This window comes from Taudactylus pleione, unplaced genomic scaffold (genome assembly GCF_031769625.1).
Source record: "Taudactylus pleione unplaced genomic scaffold, aTauple2 ptg000066l, whole genome shotgun sequence".
NCBI lineage: Eukaryota > Metazoa > Chordata > Amphibia > Anura > Myobatrachidae > Taudactylus > Taudactylus pleione.
In genome coordinates, this window is record NW_028284468.1 from 15,601,325 (window position 1) to 15,624,364 (window position 23,040).

Here is a 23,040-nt window from a genome sequence, read left to right on the forward strand (position 1 = left end):
ACGATATCTCATCGTGAGCACATCGCCTAGTGTGTAGGCACCTTAAGGAGAAAGAGGCATGCAAACATTTTCCAATTCAAGCTGCTGTTCAATGCCAAGTTGCAAAATCATTTTATCGCACAAAGGCTAATATTATCTAGAACTTGATGAGACAACCTACCTGATAGTCATCATCGTCATCACTCTCATCTGAGCTCTGATCTTTCTTTTCCTTGGTGGGGTCTCCAGTAGCACCCACTCCACTTTCCTCCAGCTCTGCCTCCTATATGGAAGAGGAAGGAAGGAGAGGGAAAGGAAGGGGGGGTTATGACCATTGTTCTTGCAGCATGGGTTGCATAATATTTTCTATTTAGCATTATACAAAGGAAATCTCATATTCTAAACAAGAAATAAAAACAACTAGACTACCACAACTACAAACAAAATAGTGCCAAAGGAAAATAATTACGTTAAAAATAACAATAGCCCAACATAAACATTTGGAGGTCTATTTACTAAGCAGTGTTAGGAGACGGAGTGAAAAGTGATAAGAAAGTGATCAGGTGCCAACCAATCAGCTCCCAACTGTCATCTCACAGGCTGTGTTTGAAATATGACAGTTGGGAGCTGATTGGCTGGTACCTTTTCACTCTGTCTCCTAACACTGCTTAGTAAATAGATCCCTAAGTCTTGTAGCAATAACAAATTGATATGTAAAATGGTTCCATATTTTTAAAAGGAAGTTATGAAGACATTTAATGATAATGTCATGTTACAGTAATGGAGGGCTTTTTCTCTCCCAGCTATTGAAGCAAGGCACTGCACTTTTCTTACTATGCTGGTGCCCTGGGGCGGCTTGGCTGGGGTAGTTTTTGGGGGGTCCTGCGCTCTGGATTTGAACCCTAGTATGTTAGGGACCTACCCGAAAGAGGTTACCTGGATATGGTCGGTATGCCCATAAGCTTGGCCATGATTGTGCTAAAAACCTCTATTGATTGCAAAATTTTATTGCATTTACATATATTATTAATAATTTGGAGTTGTGCACCTGAGATTTGTCTGTTTCTGTGCTAATAATAAAATCAACCATACCATTAGGCTAATAGGAGATTAATTTAACCTAATTAATTAAGAAATCAATTTATTGATCAACTCGTTAGCAGTGTCATATAAATGGATCCTCGTGACACCTATGCTAACACACTGAGCAGCATACTCATTTTCCAAATTGCTCCCTTAGGGAGGGATGAATTGGACAAGATCCTGCCATTTGGCGATTTGGGCAGCACAAGGGCCTGCGGTGGGAAGAGGATGACATACACAGTCTGATAATTCATCTTCTAGCCAAGTCACTTGGCCAGTGTTACTTTAGGTCATGTGAACTTTTAAAATCTATTGATTACTCTCACCCTCCGTCCTGTTTCTTTGACTGGGCAACCAAGGAAAACAACAGGAACAACAATGCCAGACAATGAACCTATTAAAATCAAGAGGATCATTTTTAGGCTGAAACTGCTGCCTGTGATCAGTATCATCTACCAACACTAACAAACTGCAGAGAAATAATCCGGCCACTCGGCCCAAGAGACAACTGGCCAGACCTACTTTGCCACGTACACATGTGGCTGAGATGAACGAGCATACTATAGCTCAAATGTTGGGTGGCCTCTAGGAGACTTTACACTGATTGAGTTCCAGTTTAATAACACAAAGCATTAATTTACTTAGCACAGTGGTTCCCAAACTTTTTAGAATCACGGCACCCTAGAGTATCAGCATTTTTTCCATGGTACCCCTGGGCCAAAAGTTTCTTATTAAGAGATTCAGCAAAAATGAAATAAAGCAAATTGTGCTTATAGGTCATCCTTAGGTTCAGTTACTTGATGGTTTACAGGGCTGCTTCTTTTTTGTCCACATATTTGATAGGCAAAACCAGTGCTAATGGCAGCCAATCACACTGACTAAAAACCATTTTATTTGGTATTGGACCGCCAACCCTAGGCACCCCTGCAAGTACCCTGAGGCACTCCAGGGTGCCAAGGTACCCAGTATGGGAACCACAGGTTTAGCAGATTAATCCCCATGGTCTACATGCAGTATCATGGCTTACTGTTAAAATATAAATGTACTGAATTGATTAAAATGCATATTTTATTAAAGATGAAAGTATGAAAACATCTAAGTAAAAGGCAGCAATAATTATAAGACAATTTCTGGAAATGTACTATTAGTTATAGACCAACCTGAGCCTTTTCATGTTCAGCTTTAATCTGAGCATCAATTTCCTCTGGACTTGTGTACTGCCTCACCCGACCTTTGTGACCGCCTTTTCTACCTGCACGGTTATAGGTTTAAGACAAAACAAAAATCATCACTTCATACTTGTACCAATCTTTAAAAGTGAGAAAAACTATAGGATGACCCAATGGCTTATTACGGAAGCTAGAACAACCTAGCATTTTTTGTTAATATATCAGATAAAAATTATATTCAAACAATAACATCTTGATTGTTATTTATCCATTGATCTCTACATGGGATCATCTACAACATGGTCTACATTAATTTGAATGTCTAAGATTCCTCTGTTAAACGGTATAGTAAAGTGCCCTCTCACCTTTCATTATTTGCCACTGTATAGCATTTGCATGTTATGGTTATATAAATAATTACAATAATAAATGGAATCATGCATATTATAAGAGACAGAAAAGCAAATCAGCACTGTCTTGTTTCCATTGTTTGTGAAGCACACACAAAAATCTAGTTCTAAAAGCTGTGTAACATAAAGCATGTTTAAACGACCTGCAAATACCATTCAGAAGAGGCCGATTGCCAACTCATCTGCTTAAATGTCATACAACAGCAAGACCGTTTGTGTCTCCAACATGAGGTTCTCAGCTGAGTCCTGAGAGCAGTTGCTAGATGTGGATCAGATTCAGAGAAATGATTTATAATATTCTGCATAACATACACTAGTTATGTTAATGCATGATATTATGGATATATCTGCCTATATGCTTTCAAGAGATTTGACAGTCAATACGCATGCTTAAATATGTAGCAGTCTTAACTTTGCTCCAAGTACTCATGATTGCTAAAATGTGGCAATATTTTAGGCCAAATTCAGCTAATAAAATAATCCTTAGCCCCCTAAAAACTCCAGCTGTCCATGGTCTGCAGATCCCACCATAAAATAAATGTACTCTAATCTTAAAATCCCAGATACACATAACAGGTTCTAACATCCCATTACTGAATTACTCCTAAATAGAACAGTTAGTAGCAATATTGGCTGCAAACCCACTAGACCCCCTATGGCTTACACAGGTGTATAAAAATAAATATATCCAAAGTATTCTAGAGTCCAAGAAGACCAACACTTGTTAGTATAGTATATAGGAGGCCAAGACAGACTCCCGATTCTCACTTTAATACAATATCAGCATGAACATCTTGGGGATTATTTATTTTTAGGGTTTAGACCAAAAACTATAATTCTTATTGCCACTATTTGTGGCAATAAGTAATTATGTACAGCCCAGATGCATGAAGAAACATCGCTGATGCATCATACATCCAGGGAATGCTTACATTTTGCGGGTATCCCCTGAAAAGGTCAGTTTTAGGCGATTTCATGCTAAATTTAATAAATAATTATTAAAGGGTTTGAGCACACTCCCATCTGTGAAAGCCAATGCCTAGTGACAGGACACAGTGGAAGAACTTTGAATAGTAGTAGGCATTCAGTTAAGTTCAGAGACTTAAGTTTAGGAAGATGAAAAAGATGCTGCACTAAATTAGCTGCAAATTGCAGCCATGGGCAGCACAGACGGTGCAATGATTAGCATTACTGCCTCACAGCACTGAGGTCGTGGGTTTGATTCCGACTACGGCCCTAACTGTGTGGAGTTTGTATATTCTCCCTGTGTTTGGGTGGGTTTCCTCCCACACTCCAAAAATATACTGGTAGGTTAATTGGCTCCAACAAAAATTAATCATAGTGTGTAAGCATGTGTGTGTATACATGTGGTAGGGAATATAGTCTGTAAGCTCCACTGGGGCAGGGACTGATGTGAATGGACAAATATGATCTGTAAGGTGCTGCGGAATATGTGTGCGCTATATAAATAACTGGTAAAAAAAAAAAAAAAAACAAGTTCACTAAAAAGAACTGTAATTGTATGCATATGCAAAGTCACAGCCATTGCAAGATGTGCAGTAGTAGCATATGTGCTAGGCATATCAGCCACATAATGCTTTAACTATTTATTTTTGCTGGCAAATAACTCATTGTTTAGGTTTCAGTAAAACTTTATACAAGATGATATTTTTATATATGAGGTGCATTCACACTCAGAATGATACTGCCGATGACGCTGGCATAGGGAGCGTCTGTGCGCTGGTCTGCATTATGGTTGTCCATCAACCATCAATATTTAGCAACCTACAATGTTTTCAGTCCAATGTTAGATTGTTTTTCCATTTTTGGCTGAAGTCCCATCTGGGTGATGTTGATAAAATGGACCTTGTTCTTGTGAATCTTGATGTACAATAAAGCAATTCTAATGAATGCCACATAACAGAGTATGATAGTATTTGGACACGCTGTGAATACTTTAAGTTCGAGACATCAAGGTAGTACGAGAGTTGCCACAGTTTGCACCGCTAACAGACACCCAGCTTTCTTTCTGGGTGCTGGATACTTTCATCAGTGAAAGGGAAGCTAAAGGTTATCTTACAGATGGCAGATTATTGGTGATCCCTCGCAGGACACTAAGCATGCTTGTTCTGTCCTGCAGATATTTAGCTGCCACTGATACTAGTCATGGGGCCTTGCACAGTGTGGATGTGAGATGATAGCTTTGCGTGCCTTACCTTGCAGGGCAGGAGAAGCTCACATGTGCTATTGGGTTGGTGTAAGGGGGGATTACATTGTGCAGAGTAGCTTGGGGGGTGTGCATGGCAGTGTCTATGCAGTTCCAGTTTTAGCTGAGCTGTCTGCACCCAAGAATACGCCACTTAAAGAGATACCGAAGAGGACCACTTGGTGCTCTGCTGGAGGGGAAGTAGCGAATGAACAGCTTCCTACAGGGAGCCAAGCAGTGTAACAAGGCATAAGGAAAAAAAATTCCCAGAGGAGTCAGAACTGTGCATGAATAGAGATGGGGAATGGGGCACGCATCACAAAAAAGGCCCAGTGACTGCACCTTAGCTATGACACTGAGGAGAATACCAAATAGATGTCACAGTTCTTTTGCAATAGGGAAATTAAGGATTAAGGGCCAGATTCACAGATGTACACAAACCCGATGGTTTACATACGTATTTGATGCTTTTAGATCTAAGCACGTGCAGAAGAGACACGGTGCATGTGCAGATCCGCTACTGTGATGTTGCTAGTGCCCCAAACACCGCAGCATGTTTGACATGCTGCTGACATTTGGAGGGCAGTAACAGGCAGCATCCCCAGTGTTCTCCCAGGCTGTTTTCTCCGGCACTTTCCCCCACTGTGGAACGCTGGCCTCTGAAGTGACCGGAGGCTAAAGTAGCCTCTGATCGCATCAGAGGCCAGCGTTCCCAGTGATACACTGCGCGGGTGATGTCATGAAGTCACCCGCAACGTGAGGAGCCTGCCCCGCACGCCTGCTGGATCTAGTTAAATCCAGTCAGCGGGAGCGGCCAGCAAGTAAAGGTAAGCGCTGGGCTGGGGCCATCACCAGTCTGGGGGCACTATTAAACCTGGGGGCACTGCATAAGGGGCCAGCCTGGGCACTGCATAAGGGACACTATTAAACCTGGGGGCACTGCATATGGGACACTATTTAAGCCTGGGGCACTGCATAAGGGGCCAGTCTGGGGGCACTATTTAAGCCTGGGGGCACTACATAAGGGACCAGTCTGGGGGCACTATTTAAGCCTGGGGGCACTACATAAGGGACCAGTCTGGGGGCACTACTTCAGCCAGGGGGCAATGCATAAGGGCAAAGTTAAACTACAAGGGGCAATGCATAAAGGGGAAAACTACAGGGGGCACTGTATAATGGGCACTTTTGAGTGAGAGCCAGTGGGGAAGCAGCCTGAGACCTGTCGGCTGGATTGGTAAGGGAGTTACCCCTTTTCCCGGCGCGCGCATAATTACGAAGGCCCCCACCCAGCTACTTTTGATTGCCACCTGGCTGGAAAAAATGTCTGGGGAGAACACTGATCCCAGAAAACAGGGCAGTGTCAGGGTTACTCAGAGGACTGATGTTCACGCAATCTCGGATGCAGCAGCAGATCAGAGCAGTCGGCATCTATTTACACAAGATGCCTCCTGTGGCATTAGCATATTATTGCAAAGACGCAGTGGCTGTGTGATATGCGTACAGCTCACAATCAGCGCTTAAGTGCTGGAGAAAATGTGAAATTAAAGGGTAGGAAAGCCTTAAGGCAACGGTGAAAGATTAGCACAAATGCTGTCAGCTAGAGGTGAGGTGGAGGATTAGTAAGACACACTTATGAGGCAGGACAAGGCAAACAGCCAACCCACATGCCACGAGACCATGGTCCGCTTTGTGTATTCGCAAAACATTGATGGCCTTCTGGCAATGGTTGTCTGCCATTGATGAGCAGGCAACGATGTTGACTTGTTTGCAATTGCTAGAACATCTTTACTGAACTCTCCCTACGTTAGAACGCCCCTTCTCTCCTCTGTACCACAATTCCAGGTGCAAGCAAGCTAAGTGCTAGAAATATACATAAGCTCAGCTGCGTACATCTAGTTTTCTATTTACACAGCTGGTATAATGCTCACTCACTCTATTAAAAGATATAGCAACCAGGAATTTTATTGGTGGCCTGAAGTAATGCATTACTGCCTTTTTCCAACATAAACATGCGTACAGATAGTAATTATTTCACACTGTAAACTTCAGAAACAACCAAAAGCCCTGCCTAAATTAAGAGGGAGCCCATATGTCGACTGCAAAAACATCACTAACCAATTACTACTACAGCAGAATTTTGTTTAATAATTTCCTGACTTAATAGCTTAAATGGTGACTGTTAGCAGGTTCGTATAGTAGCACACTGGGGGCTCATCAGTATCACTGTGCTGAATGCACACCTGGGACTCAGAACACCGCCAAGAGGATGGTTGGGGAATTAAAGTGTTGATACAATGACTCTCAAACAAGTAAAGTGAGCTAGAAATTTCAAGCAAGTTATTGGCAATCCTGATGAAATTCTAGGTTATATGGGAACGGCTTTAAAGATACATTTCCACTGTATTGAGTGATGCTTGTGTAGATACCTTGGCCTAGACAAATCCCAGGAGCCAGTGCATGAAAAAAATTTACCATTGGCACCTAACCTTTTTAAAGAGCTTCTATTAATGGATGCTCATTTTCCAGAGATAAACCATAGCAACACCACCTGTTTACACACCTGTTCTCTCTCACGTGCACTTAGATTTGCCTCCCACCTACAAAACTTTGTGCTGAACAGAGTCTCCCCCCAATTCTGCACTCAGACTTCATCTTAAGATCAAGAAAACAATATAACATCTCACCTCACCTCATATACATGAATGTGCTAGATGTATTTATTTATTACCAGTTATTTATATAGCGTACACATATTCCGCAGCACTTTTACAGAGAATATTTGTCCATTCACATCAGTCCCTGCCCCAGTGGAGCTTATAATCTATATTCCCTGCCACGTGTACACACACTAGGGTTAATTTTTGTTTGTAGCCAATTAACCTACCAGTATATTTTTGGAGTGTGGGAGGAAACCCACGCAAGCACAGGGAGAATATACAAACTCCACACAGTTAGGGCCATAGTGGGAATCGAACCCACAACCTCAGTACTGTGAGGCAGTAATGCTCACCATTACAGATCTGAGTGGAGTTCCTAGCCAGAGGGGCAGGACACAGGCAGGGCTGGGCACAGGAGTCGGGAGATCCTTGCATACACAGACCTGGCTATACGGAGGAGGTCTGGCGAAAGATATGCAGCCAACGGGTATGCTCCCAGGGGTGCGGTCCCGTAGTGTGCGACTGGTGTGCTGGCTGGAGCCAGGTGACTGGTTGGCATGCCCTGCTCCTGGTGGGCAGTGGGCAATCAGGCCGAGCATGGACGGAGAAGCCATTTCCCTGAAAAGCGTGGAGGCACACAGCGGCCTAGCTCAGGAAAGCGTTTCCCCCCCACCCCGGGAGGGTAAGCGTGATGCAGTAACTGTTCCCACTTCTAACACTAAGGGGCCTCTGCTGTAGGGACATGTGTGTGGGGTCCCCAAAGTTTAGTTAATACTACTGGCATTTCTGTGTATATATTGTATAATAGTTCGTAGAAACTGTTTTATATGTAGAATTAGTGCGTATGTAAATAAAAGGTAACATTGTACCTTTGCTATTGTGTCATTTCCTGTGCGATCCACAGGGACTCATCAAGGAACCGGGGTACTGTGCAAGGTGCTGAAGGGCAATAGAGCAAAAAGCATGCACGCATAAACAAGTGCCCAGCACTGGGGCAGGAAGAGAGGCATGTACACCAGTGCTAGAATGGAGATACTCCTGTGAGGTGCACAAGAGTACTTTGCCCCGAATTCAAAAGTGTGCATACAGTTACCACGAAGCAATGAGCAGATTTTGTTTAACAATAAATTAACAACAAAGTTACCCTATTGATTCAGTCTTGTAAAGGTATAAATGCAAATAATGTAATGGAGAAGCAGAAAATAAAATAATTGCTGTTTACCGACTATATCATATGCACATGATCATCAAGGGTTTCCTCCTAACTAACTTTGAGGGGCACGGCAGAACAATTTCAAAGACACTGCTGGGTAACCGGATTTTACTTTGGTTTGAGTACATTTCAGATTGTGGAGAGCTTGCACAGGACCCGTTCTACTCATGTGCAGAACGAGTCCAGCGTGATCTCAGGCAGTGCCACTAACAGCAGCATGATTTACATGATCTGGGGGTGGCACCAGCATGCGTTCCCAGAATGGGGGATGTCACACCCGTTCCCTGGGAGTGCAGAGGCCAGGGTCTGCTTCGGAGGACACAGATTTCCTGGCCACACAAGTGGGCAGGAGACGGCCAGTCTGAGTAAGCCTCAGCTTACTCAGATGGCCGATCCAGGAAACATCATGACAGATTGTCACAATTTTGATACAATGCTGCATCTTCGGTCGGAGCACTTGGATATGTGATGCCGGCTGGAGGTGTCTTTTTCCCTCAGACACCTCCTGCAGGCATTAGCATATTAGTTGTACGGTATTGCACTGCTGCTACCCTGTGGCTGTGTAATACCGTACATATCTGAATCTGGCCATGCAAGTTCTAATGGGTTAGGGACTGGTGTGGCCAATTAAATATGCACTGCAAAGTTTGTATTTTGACCCCTTGTTTCCATACTAGTAGTTTATTTGGCTTCTGACTTAAAAAAATAACGCTAGTGTGTATGTAGTGTTCACTCCAGGGTGAACAGCGGGCAGGGTGCTGTCCTGCACGTGCCTGAAAAGGGGCATGGCCCCTCCAGGAGGGGGGAGTGATTTCATGTCGCACCGCTTTTTTTGTCACTCTAGGGGGCATGCCCAGCACTTACGGAAATGCTGGGTGCTCCCAAGCTCTCCCCCTCCCATGCACACGGCATCTATTCATTGGCTGCGAGCGCTAAATCACAACTTTTCCCACCTGCAGGACACTGCGGCCCGCGGGTGGGGACGGCTAAGGGCAGGCTATTTCAGCAGGGTGCCACCATAAGGACAGAGCCCCACTGAAACAGCCTAGTGGGAACACTAGTATGTGTAGTCATGTGATAGGTTTTAAGTTCAACTGGGCCAGGGACTGATGTGAATGACTAAATATACTCTGTAAAGCACTGCATAATAGGGGCAATTCAATTCAGCGCGATTTGAATAGCCCTGGGAATGAGTTTCTGGAGCTATTCAATTGTCCCCATTACGCCCTGCACTTAAGTGGGGAGATGCAGGTTACTGTGCTTAAGACAGGTGGTTAGTCATGGTAACCTGCATTCTCAGACTTAAGTGGTGACCGTGATGCTATTAGCAGATGCACTAGTATACTCGGATTTCTGCTTGCACCTCAGGATGGTGCAAGCAAAATACTTCTAGTCACAGGTTAACAGCACAACTCATTCCCGGCACTATTCAAATTGGGCAGAGCTGAATCGCCCCCAAAGTGTGCACTATATATACAAAAAAAAAACTTAAATATTTTCTATGGGGGTGATTCAATTGTTTTGTTTTGTTTTTTTAAATAATAATTAATGGGCGTCCAATGTTGTAAGTCAATTGTTTTGGACGCCCATTAATTAATGCACTTGACATGAAAAGTTAGACCGGATTTTGCCAGGTAAAGTCCAGGTTAGGGAGCCCAAACTCCCGTTTGGGTGCCGAAAACCAGGACTTATTGCACATTTCTGTTCGCCTCTTCAGCACAAGCAAAAAAATGCTGGTGACTGTTCACACCCGAACAGAGAAACATTTGAATTGCTCCGACGAGCGCCCAGCACTGACAGTCACCAGAGAAAGCATTTGAATCGCCCCCTATGTAGCAGTGTGTGATATGGTGGTATAAGCAGCACTGGACAAATGAATCAAAATACAGAATTTCAATGCATTTTTTTTTCTTTTTCCCTGTTGTTATGCATTACATTTTTTACCAATGCAATACACTGACATGTAGAGATGATTTTACTAAAGCCTGCTCCTTTCAACACCATGGTGGATCTCTGCTCTCTATTCAACTGTCTAGGGCAGAGGTGGGAAAAGAAATGGTACTTACAGGACAAAGGTGAATGCCACTGAGCTTGTTTGTCTTTTTTAAATGAAGTCCCCAAGTATGTGCAGACACCACTGACTGCCAGTCATTACATGAATGACAAACTAAAGGAACATGAGCTACAAAACCAGGTCACTCTAATAGCATAGCTTAAAGGTAAGGGAATCCAATAAGAAACCAAGGCACCCTCAGCCTGTGCCTCATCTTCCCTCCCAGGTACCCTCAGCCTGTGCCTCATCTTCCCTCCCAGGTGCCCTCAGCCTGTACCGAAACTCCCTCCCTCCTAGGTAGTCAGCCGGTGCCCCATCCTCCCTCCCTGGTACTCTCAAGCGAGTGCCCCATCCTCCCTCCCAGGTACCCTCAAGCCAGTGCTCCATCCTCCCTCCCAGGTACCCTCAAGCCTGTGCCCCATCCTCCCTCCCAGGTACCCTCAAGCCTGTGCCCCATCCTCCCTCCCAGGTACCCTCAAGCCTGTGCCCCATCCTCCCTCCCTGGTACCCTCAAGCCTGTGCCCCATCCTCCCTCCCTGGTACCCTCAAGCCTGTGCCCCATCCTCCATCGCAGGTACCCTCAAGCCTGTGCCGCATCCTAACTCCCTGGTACCCTCAAGCCTGTGCCCCATCCCCCCTCTCAGGTACCCTCAAGCCTGTGCCCCATCCTGCCTCCCAGGTACCCTCAAGCCTGTGCCCCATCCTCCCTCCCTGGTACCCTCAAGCCTGTGCCCCATCCTCCCTCCCAGGTACCCTCAAGCCTGTGCCCCATCCTCCCTCCCAGGTACCCTCAGCATGTGCCCCATCCTCCCTCCCAGGTACCCTCAGCATGTGCCCCATCCTCCCTCCCAGGTACCCTCAGCATGTGCCCCATCCTCCCCCATACACAGCCAGCCTGCCCTGTACACAATCCACCCCCATACACACTCAGCCTGCCCTGTGCCCCATCATCCCCCATACACACTCAGTCTGCCCTGTGCCTCATCCGCACGGATCCCCACCACCCGCCGCGCTCTCCTCACCTCCTTTCGGCATTATATCTCTGCTCGCTGCCTCTTCCTCTCTCACAAGTTGATGGACACGCTGCTCAGGACCCTGGAAGTGAGGGCAGTCCGCGGCGCCGCCGGTTCCGGTCTCAGAAATAGATCCGCTTTGCAGACGTCTAGAAAACATACACAGTTACCCTGCTCTTCTTTACTTTTACAGAGTAACCTAAATGAACCTGGCACAGATTACACGACACCAGGGAAAGTATAGTTTGGGAGTTTCCCAGCAGGCACTACGAATGACAGCTCTTCTGATGCAATGATCTCCCTCCCCCACCCCCGACTCGCTGACATCCTGCCCACCCAGACACCGTGCTCTTACTGGCGCGGCCATGGAGGCAGGATCACGGCGGGACGGCAGAAAGCTCGGATTCCCGGACACCTAGCGCGGCTCTTTTTGACGTCACTGGTAATGGCCGGAAAGTTAGTAAGGACCTCAGTAGGAATGGATGTCATATTTTAGCGCCGACGCGGAAGTACATGTAGGGGATAGTTTCCGGGTCATAGAGTTTGTTTGGTGAAGAGCTGGTGTGTCTGTGCGGCCTCTGCTCTTGTGTGCAGGTACAATGGTGTCCTTGGCGGTACTGGTGTATGGATGGTGTGCTGGGCGATACTGGTGTATGGATGGTGTCCTGGGCGGTACTGGTGTATGGATGGTGTCCTGGGCGGTACTGGTGTATGGATGGTGTCCTGGGCGGTACTGGTGTATGGATGGTGTCCTGGGCGGTACTGGTGTATGGATGGTGTCCTGGGCGGTACTGGTGTATGGATGGTGTGCTGGGCGGTATTGGTGTATGGATGGTGTGCAGGGCGGTACTGGTGTATGAATGGTGTAGTAATGGTGATCTGGGTAGTAAAACTCTACTGTCCTGTTTTTAGTTACGTGTCTTACACTTTCGAAACTGAACTATTTAATTACATTTATATGGTACCAACAGCAATATGAATTAGAACTTGGTTATTCATCATGTGGTCCTCCAGCTGCTGGTGAACTACATATCCTAGTATGCACTGCCACCAATAGTAGAAATTTGTACCCTCGCGGCTCGCTTTGCTTGCCACAGGTTACTCTTCCCACTCTGTCCACATGGATAGTAACTGATTACGTCAGGGTACATCTACTGAAGGGGATCTCTCCGCAAACCCATAATGAATACCCCTGTTTTAGAGTATTGGGTAACATGTAACACAAGCTGACCATTAGCTACTTTGTAGTCTCAAATATTCTGATAGTCCTAACAGAAAGAAGTACATATTTGTTTTACCAAGTGACATAAACTGTAAAATGAATGCTGGCCCGATATATCGCAACTTGTGTAGTTCCAAATGCTGTCGTCATTGGTTAACGCAATGGGAAGATAGTCCGTAGATGGCCGCTACTGGCCTCTGTGTTCATGACCACATTGACTGACTTACCCTGGTGATGCTGGTGGAGATGTGGCTGCTCAGCTCAACCACAGGATGGCAGGATCTCTTCCTACTTGGCTATCTTAATCTGTGTGGCTAAATCAGACTCTGATCCTGTCGCCTGAATCTGTATGAAGAGTAGGCTCATACCATGTATAGTTGGCATTATAGTATTCTCTTCCGTAGGGTTCCATAGTGCCAAAAGTAAATGAAAAATCTCTCTTGCAGCAGAAATTGACTACAGATAAAAATCCCATCTTATATGGAATGTGTGATTTTTGCATGTATTGTTAATAACTGTCAAAACAATATTCCTGCTTGTGTATAACACTTAATTACATTTTCTACTAACATTGTTAAGCCACATCTCTATACTATCATGGAGCCTAAGTGCAAATGCTACTGGTTTTTAGCTGAACAAAGTGTCACCCCAACATATGCAGACACCGTGTAATTTAGTTTTTTCTTTTTATGAGCATCTTTGCTCTGCCCTCCACATGTTACCCACTTTTTTATTTTTTGCAAGGACACAGCTGGTTTAATCATTTTGGGTTGGTGCAGGCAGTGCATTTAGGTTGTACAGTATGCTGCTGTTACCTTCCAATGTACATAATTCCACCTGTCATTTGTGTGTGGCTCCTAACTCTTGGATGCTTTTGCCCAGGTATTTGCATTTTTTGGCATGGAAGAAACCATATAGTACATTTGCCATATTTTTGTACGCAAGTTTTCATTTATTAAATAGAAGGTTTATGCCAAAGTTATACAGTTTGTGAGGTAACCTAAACCTACTCTTATTCAGGTTCTAATAACCATGCCAAAAGTAAAGCGGAGTAGGAAGCCTGCACCAGATGGTTGGGAGCTTATAGAGCCTACGTTGGATGAACTCGATCAGAAAATGAGAGAAGGTGAGCAATTCTGGTTTGGGGCAAAATATATTGTTTTCACATCAATAAACTCAGGAGCCAGGACACTGATCGGGTAATACACATTTTTTTAAATAATCCTCCCCAACGGTGGCATTGTTGCTTTGGTATTTGCTACTACAATATCCCTAATAGTTTTAATAAAAATGAACCATAAATGTATAAAAGTCAACATATTTGTAGGTGTGCAATATGACAATAGTTATAATTAAGATGACACACCACAAATGTTATAATGGTTTTGCTGACTTGCAATAACCCTTCACCTGCAATCAGGTTCTGTCAATGGCAGCCAACTGGCAAAACAAAGTACATTCTAATCTCCTTTCTTGCTTGTTCAAAAGATCTGTACAAATGTTTTTACAGTATTTCATATTTATTGTCATTTGTGAGGTACTGTGGTGCTAGGCAGTAGGGAAACCAGTGTGTGCAAAAAGTATGAAATTAATGCAGCCATTAAAACAAAAGGTAGGGAGGGCCTTGCTCATGTGAATTTGCAATCTAGTGTTAAGTGGTGAGTGTAGCTCAAAATGGAGAGTATTAGTGGAAGTATGAGCGGCTTTAGCTAAGAGCTGCGTTTTCAGAGAGTGGTTAAAGATTTGAAGACCTGGCCCTTGCTTGGGAAAGACAAATTGACTGTTTGATGCAAGGCATTTCTTAAAAAAAAAAAAAAAAGTTCATGCTTTTCAGATTTTAGTGATGCCCAATGGTGTGTGTGTGTGTGTGTGTGTGTGTGTGTGTGTGTGTGTGTGTGTGTGTGTGTGTGTGTGTGGTTTTTTTTTTTTTAAGTGAAATTGAGAAAAAAAAAAAAAAAACTAGACAAATGCATAGGTTGAGATTGTTTACATTTTTCTCTATGTACATAACAGTAACTGAGAAGGATTTGGGAAGAATGATATATATTAAAATAAACAAATGATGAATTGGTATGGCGCCAAAAGAAGATATGGTCTCTTCAGAAAACAAAATGTAGTTGGAATATGATAGTTGAAAATCAGCGCCTGTCTTGAAGAGGTTATTATACACCAAAATTATCTATGTATAATGTAGATGCTGTTTGTTGCAGAATTTGTTCTTTACATTTCTTACTTTAAGGATGTTCTTGGGTCCACTGTGATTCAGTGTTATAAAATAAACATAAAATGTAATAATGGAAACCGTTTATTTAGCCTATATGGCAGTGCTCCTGACAATATACTGGGAATGACAGCAGTATAGAAAGCAGTCACTTAGCAAATATTAAATACATATTCTCAAGACAACCGAACAGTGGTGGTCTTCATAAAACACACATGAGGTTCTCTTTATGATGTTTGAGGTAGAAAAACTGATATATTGGGCATAAATAAACCTAAAGTCGCTTTCAGCTCTCCATGTTGGCAAGAAAATTGCAGTGGCTGATTTCCTGAGCGGGAGGCATGTTATAGAGGAGTGGTCTCTACATCAATTCCTTCACTCAGTGAGAGAGATTTGGGCTTCCACAAATGTCCATGTTATGTATGGCGGCAAATCAAAATGCCACAGTACCAAGAGTTTTCTCTCAACATATATTTCCATGGAAAGAAGGAGTTAGACGCATTGTCAATCCCATTAAGGTTTCAACAATCTTCACTTAATTTCCTCATTCCTATGTCCGACCTCTGTTTCCTCTTCTTTCTCACATGCTAAAAAAGATTTTAAAAAAAATACCACTTATCCTAACGGTTCTCATGGTGCCAAGGAACTCTTCTATAGTGTATTACAGATTTTAAGACACTTATTACATTGTGTGAATCTAAAATATTTCCAACTAAAACAACCATTCCACACATCCTTGATTTGGTAAAGGTCTTGCCTTATTCACACTTGAATTTTTTTGGAGGGTAAATTGGCCTCAGAAGAATTGATGATTTGTTTTTCCTAGTGGTGAAGAAAATTTCACCCCTCTTACATTTTCTGTGGCTCTACGGGACCTCAGGCTCTAGTACTTATTGCTTTGATGGATGCCATTTTGAACCAATACAGGAACTCTCAAAGATGGATGGCACTGAAGGTGGTGTACCTGGTAACAATTACTTCTGCAAGATGTGTTACAGGCACTGTGGAGACTGTCACTTCTGCCAGAAGATGTATTACAGGGGAATCGGTATGAAATACCGCCGGCCGTATGGCGGTTCGATTCCCGTCAGTGGCAGCCCGACATGAGCAGAGTTCGGAGCAGCGGAAGCCCGACAGCGCTGGAAATCCCGATCGTGGATTGAGTATCTACTAACCTAAGCCCCCTAACCCTCCTTAGGGGTGCCTAACCCTAATCCCCCCTCTAAGTGCCTAACCACCCCCTTCCCTGCTGCCTAACCCTAAGTCCCCCGGGGGGCTGCCTAACCCTAAGTCCCACCCCGGGGGTGCCTAACCCTCCCTCCCCCTAGCCCAACCCTCCCGGGGGGGTGCCTAACCCTAACTCCCCCCAGGAGCCCTAAACCTAGCCCTCCTAAACCCCCCCCCCCCCTGCGGCTGTCCGCTCGCGGCGCCCGGCATCACTACGATCGGGATGCCAGGCGCCTGTCTCCAGGCGTCGGGGAAATGCGGGCGTCTACATCTAGACGCCCGGCATTTCACCCTTGTCGGGATATGACAGTCGGGAAGCTGGCTGACGGTATTTAGGCAGTCGGCTTCCCGATTGCATACCGTAACAGGCACTATGGTGACTTACTTCTGCCAGATGGTGTTACAGGCACTATGGTGACATGTACTTCTGCCAGATGGTGTTACAGGCACTATGGTGACATGTACTTCTGCCAGAAGATGTGTTACAGGCACTATGGTGACATGTACTTCTGCCAGAAGATGTATTACAGGCACTATGGTGACATGTACTTCGGCCAGAAGATGTTTCAGGCACTGTGGTGCAAGGAGCCCTTTAGAAAAGCCTTCAAAAAGAAAATCGTCCGAAGAACCAATGCCCTTTCTTGCCCAATGTGGTAACTATCTACTTTTCCTATTTATAGGGATATTTTCCACCATGTTTTTATTCTCAGCCTGTGGATGTGACAGAAAAGATACTTAATTCATTGGATTTAGTACAAATAATTGTAAAAAATAATTTAGGAATACAGAACTGGTCTTTGATTCCAAGAAGCCCTGGAAAGTATTTATTTATAAGCATGCTATTTCAGGATGGATTAGAGAAGTAACAAATCCTTCAGTGGTCGCAACTTCTTGGGCAAAGACTAATCAGGCCTCTGTGACAGAACTTTGAAAGGCAGCAGGCTGAATATCTCTACATACTATAATCTATTTATTCCGCTATATTATACTCCGCTTACTCAGTTTGGGAAGATACATGTTCTCCACACAGCCACTTAAATAAATATGATTATGCCACATATGTGACTTGATTTTTCCCTTGTGGCCATCCCTGATGTATTTGCAAGTGTCCCATTGTATGGTCAGCCATTGTGTATTGAAGGGGAAAATGGCAAATGATAAATATTTCCCAGATGCTATATATTTTTCAGAGACTGCATGTGAAGTCATTTGAGACCAGGAAAGAGGATGAGCCACACTATATACCATCCCAGGGGCACTTATCTAACTGTCTCTACTTTACAAAGAGTGGCTTCCTTTCTAAGTTAAGGTTGCCATGAGCATTTGGAAGAAATACATTATCGGTAATGATTTATATGTGGGAAGCATTAGCTTTATCATGAGCTTTAGAGGCTTGCTTTACCCAAAAGTAATAATTTAGTTTTGGTTAAGAAAGTACACCTCAATTCATAAATGACTTGCATGGGTTCTGGTGCTCACGTGATGATGTGGGTCCAAGCTTTACCTGGTTACATAGAATTGTCTTGTAAACAAAATAATGTATAATATTATTGTTGTGTTTATTTGCCAGCGGAGACTGAGCCTCATGAAGGAAAGAGGAAGGTAGAGTCTCTATGGCCAATCTTCCGTATTCATCATCAAAAAACCCGCTATATATTTGACCTATTCTACAAGAGGAAAGCTATAAGCAGAGGTATACTTCTTATCATAACCGACCCTTTATAAAACCCGTCTACTGAATACTATAAAACCTGTCTAATGAATATGACCATTTAGTGGTTTCTTAAGACTGCACTTTCTTATAGATGCACCATAGTATGGCCAGGAAGGAAAAATATAAGGTTTGTTAATTCAGGTCACATTTTAATCTTTTTCTTGATTTATTGCAAAACCTAAAAATGCTCTGACAATGAGAGAGGACATTAGACAGTAACTTTTAAGGTGGGGTTTTTTTTTTTCTTTAGATATTATCACAGTGTATTCATATACAGCAGTCAGCCATGATTTGTTCCTACCTCCCATCTTCTTCCTTCTGTAGCAGGAGTATTCAACATGCGACCCTCCAGCTGCTGCGGAACTATACATTCCAGCATGCCCTGTCACAGTTTTAGCATCCCCTAGTCAAAAGATTGTGGCAAGGCATGCTGGGATGTGTAGTACCGCAGCAGCTGGATGGCCGCATGTTGTATATCCCTGTTCTACAGCAGCATCTGATGATATATAAATTACTGGGGGTAGTGGGAGGCAGACCTTTCTGGCTCACACAATACTCTTCTCTTGATGGACAATAGGGATAATGGTGCACTATTTAACTGCTCTCTCACAAGTATTATCACATTATGTACCAAGTCTTTCTGTATATTTTGTTTTATGTACTTTTTACATGTGTTTTATTATACCTCTGTTGGAAAAATTGTATAGGAACACCTTAAAGGTTCTCTCTATTTTCTGCAAAGGATTAAATAGACAAAAAACTTTAATGGTTTGGAAAAAGATGAGATGTTGCACATATCTTCAACTAATGTAATCTATGTGTAACAATTACATACTTATCCTCCATACTCTACATTAGTATCATTGTAATGTGCAGAACTTAAGGACCATTATGGTATAAATGAGTTAGGTGACGTTAGCAGAATCTATGTTGTGAATAAATTATGATTGCCCAATGGTGACAGTCTCCTGTGTTCCTGGTTTTCTTAGAGCTGTATGATTACTGTATCAGAGAAGGGTACGCTGACAAGAACCTTATTGCAAAATGGAAGAAACAGGGATATGAAAATCTGTGCTGCTTGCGTTGCATACAAACTAGAGATACAAACTTTGGAACGAATTGCATTTGTCGGGTGCCTAAGGGCAAACTTGAAGTGGTAAGAAATTTTCATGTTTTAAAGGGAAGCTGCACCTGTATTTGTCTTGTATTTGTTTCATGGTTGTTTTTTTAGATTTTTAGTAAACAAAATAATGTACAAAAGAGAAATTCTGTTGTTAAATACATTTAATGCAATCATTCAATTTAACTAAAAATGCAAGTAAGTGTAGTGGGAGGTAAAAAAAGGAGTATAGTTTAATGATAGAATATATATAGTCCAGCACTGATGGAAGTCCTTGTTTATTGCAGTAGAGCTCTGAGTATATATTTACCCCAATCGGGCAGTAGTAGTAGAATTGTGCTTTAATCCTTCAAATTAGGTACTTTGGGTAGAGATATAGTGTGCATTTATTAAATGTACTCCATTAATATCAACTACTTTGTGACTGGCTCACATAATGTAGCAACTAGATTATTTTCTGTTTAAAGAGCTCTTATATAATATTCACATAATGAAGGCCTTTATAGTTAGGAATGCAGAACACTAAAACAAGGGGTTCATGATACAAACACATAATCAAACGCCTGAGAAAGCCAGCCCTGCCCATTCACGCTTACAGTCTGGTAGGTGTGGGGACAAATTGATACACAATGGTAGTGCCAGGTGGTGTAATTGTGGTTGGTAGTGGGGAATGTGTGTGGCTGGCCCTAAGTGCACTGGAATATCTGTATATATTCAGGCACCACAAGTAGCCATAATTGGGCTAACACTGAGCAAAAGCCTAGATGAGCTGTATTAATTTGCATCCTCTGGTAGTATGAGTAGCTATGACATTGGATAGCCCCTGTGGTCTGCAGGAGTTATCCAATGTAATAACTTGATAGGTTTGGTAAATGAAACTGTAAGACATGAATGCTATATCTACTTACATAGAAATGTAGGCTGCAGTCTTATTATGGTGTTAATGGGTTGGATCCTGATATGCAATAAGAGGAAATACAGATGTATCCTTAAACATCTAGCCTTAATACACCATGCAGCGCGACTTGCCTGACGTGAATGAGCCGCCAGGTCCTGAGCTACTCTAGCATTGGGTGTTTTCTTTTACTGCCGAAAATATGTCCAAGTCGCAATGCGATGTTGTGGTTCATTTGATGTGACACTTGTATATCTGTGTGCACCTGAGTCTGTATATGAACCACAACAGAACTTGTCATGAAAAAGCTGCAGCCGCTACATTGTAGCACTTGATATACAAATTCAGAGACTGAGTCACACACAGATATAAAAGTGTCATATCATATTTATTAGCACAGGCAGCTTGTGCGTCCTAGTCGCATCACATTGTCAATTGCATCGAAAAAGAGTAAAAAAAAAGTCCGGCGCTAGCAGTCTCTCACAGGACCTGGCGCAATGAGGGGCTTTTTAGCACGACTGCAAAGATATATATATATATATATATATAAGGACACATCTGTATTAATTCCGGTTGATTTTCCCCTACACCCAATATCAACTATTCTTTTATTAAGAATATTTCCCCTATATGGTGATAATTGATATGATAGTAAATGGGCTGGATCCTGATACATTTCTATTTATTACATAATACTGTAGCCTCAGAATTTATACGCAAGTTTAAAGAACACATTGTAAGTTGGAAAAACTTTGTATGAAGTAACAGTTTGTTATTACAATAGTATGTTTAGGTTTTCTATGTATACTTACTTTTTTTTTTTTTTTTTAAGTATTTAATTTACATATTACCAAACGCAGTCTTCAAGGCACCCTAACAGTCCAGGTTTTAAGGATATCCATGCTTGACCCCAGGTGGCTTAATTAGTACCTCAGTCAATTTGATTTACCATCTGTGCTCAACCATTCGACCCCGTTTGGGACCTCTGAATTAGTGTGAGACAGAAGCATTGCCAGTCACCATTGGCCAACTGGAATTCTTTTGGTTTGACTACAGATTGCTGTATCCCATAACCTGCCAAGGCACATTGATGAGCAGATGATGAATAGATAGATGTTGGTAAACTACTGTACAGAATTTTATGTAAATTACTGTATTAAGAGAGCAAAGTGCTCGATTTGTGAAACTCAATTGATTGTTTTTCAGGTAGTTCATCTGTTTGTTATATCAAGCAATATTACTAAAGTGCCATTGCAGTGTTGAACACAACAATTTGCGTTGAGCTGTTTATCCGTCCCTAGGTGTCTTACAAAGTCTACTGAATGCCTGTGCAAACTGTACTAATCAATTATACCCCTTTTACACCAGAGCTAAAATCCGGGTTATTGCAGGTTTAACCCAGGTAGCTCCTTGGTGTAAAAGGGGAGCGGGTTGGATTTCCGGGTCGAGTAACCCGGCAATAAAACCCAGATAACTTGCAGGGTTTAACACTGGAATAACCCGTGAAACCCTGCAGTGTAAACGACGCAATCCGGGTCACGATGACCTGGAGTGTGCCGCATCCTGGCCGTTTGGCCGGCTTCAGTGGTGCTTGGAGATAACGTCATCTCCAAGTGTCCACTTCCATGTCGGAAGAGCCGGGTCACTGCAGACCTGGCTCAGGGAATTTCCTGGGTTGGGGTCTGATCAGGTTTGGAACCCTGTTCCAACTTCTGGTTCAGACTCGGAATTTAGGTATAAAAGCAGTATTAGATGCCCAAAAGCTTATCATAGCACCACTGTATAGCTGAATACTCTGGAATTAGGCACATTGCAAGTGAATCAGTGCAGACTGCCCTTGACATACTTGGTAAGACTCTCTATCCCTAAACCCAGTAATTCTGATATTCCCTATTATAACTGTTGTCTCTCTTCTCATTAACTTAAATCAGTGGTTCTCAAACTCAGTCCTCAGCACCCCCACACAGGTCACGTTTTCCATGTCACCCAGCAGGTGCACAGGTGTAATCATTACTCACTGACACATTTTAAAAGGCCCACAGGTGGAGCTAATTATTTCACTTGATTCAGTGTGGACACATGGAAAACATGCACCGTTTGGGGTACTGAGGACCGAGTTTGAGAACCCGTGACTTAAATGATACATTTTTGCAGCCCATCTGACAAAATTTTCAGAATAGAGCTCAGATAGTGTTGAAAAGTGGATTAAGCACTTATTTGTTTTACCTTTTTTAATTGACATGATTTAACAATGTGTAATGGCCAGAGTTGTAAAATTAACATTTCTTTGGTTTGTTGCAGGGGAGAATTATTGAATGCACACACTGTGGCTGCAGAGGATGCTCTGGATAAAGACTTTAAATTCCCTTCAGATTCCCGACATATTATTTTAAGATGCAAAATGCTTGTCTTTCAATGTTTTTTTGTGTGCCTGCTTTGTGACTAGTTGTTTCTTTTAAAGTGTATTAAACATGTCTAAAATGTATTATAATTTTTTTTTCATAGATAGATATATCTATCACACACACACCTCAGCACTCACCATTGTTAAGTCACTCACAATAATAATGGGGTTTTGGTTCATGGATTGATCAATGCATTTAAGCCTGCAGCCCTCATAAGGCGACCCCATTTCTCTGCAGATCCTACACTATCTGTCATACTTATGGAAACCTGGTAGATGCTATCACAGAGTTTAAACTGAAAAAATGTTATCTGGTTTAAAGCTTACCTGCCACTTATGGTTTTTAAAAGCAAGACAGTCACCACATAGCTTCTATCATACTACCAAAAAGGCAGCTGACACAGGTTAATATAAATGAGCTTGCACAGGGGTGCATGAGACAGCTGTGATCACA

At 42.9% G+C, this 23,040-nt stretch overlaps 2 protein-coding genes across 4 annotated transcripts in view; one reads left to right on the top strand and one right to left on the bottom strand.

Annotated features, from left to right (window-relative positions):
* Positions 1-12,337, bottom strand: part of PDAP1 (PDGFA associated protein 1) — a 28,740-nt gene extending 16,403 nt beyond the window's left edge. Inside the window, exons 1-4 of the mRNA XM_088466668.1 lie at positions 12,139-12,337; positions 11,793-11,932; positions 2,223-2,314; positions 161-262 (exon numbers count right to left, since the gene is read on the bottom strand). Of these exons, the coding sequence (XP_088322794.1) occupies positions 161-262; positions 2,223-2,314; positions 11,793-11,932; positions 12,139-12,272 (468 nt within the window). The 5' untranslated portion in view covers positions 12,273-12,337. The remainder of the gene's footprint in view (positions 1-160; positions 263-2,222; positions 2,315-11,792; positions 11,933-12,138) is intronic.
* On the top strand, positions 12,122-22,667 carry BUD31 (BUD31 spliceosome associated protein). Of its 3 annotated transcripts, none has more exons than XM_088466669.1 (5): positions 12,122-12,225; positions 14,026-14,131; positions 18,024-18,146; positions 19,157-19,323; positions 22,484-22,667. In XM_088466669.1, the coding sequence occupies exons 2-5, from the start codon at positions 14,038-14,040 to the stop codon at positions 22,532-22,534; spliced, it is 435 nt and encodes a 144-aa protein (XP_088322795.1). In that variant the 5' UTR covers positions 12,122-12,225; positions 14,026-14,037; the 3' UTR covers positions 22,535-22,667. The 3 variants fall into 3 exon arrangements, with proteins under 3 accessions (XP_088322795.1, XP_088322798.1, XP_088322796.1); XM_088466672.1 differs by having other exon boundaries at positions 12,166-12,239; XM_088466670.1 differs by lacking the exon at positions 12,122-12,225 and adding an exon at positions 12,272-12,377.
* Positions 22,668-23,040: the final 373 nt, after the last annotated feature.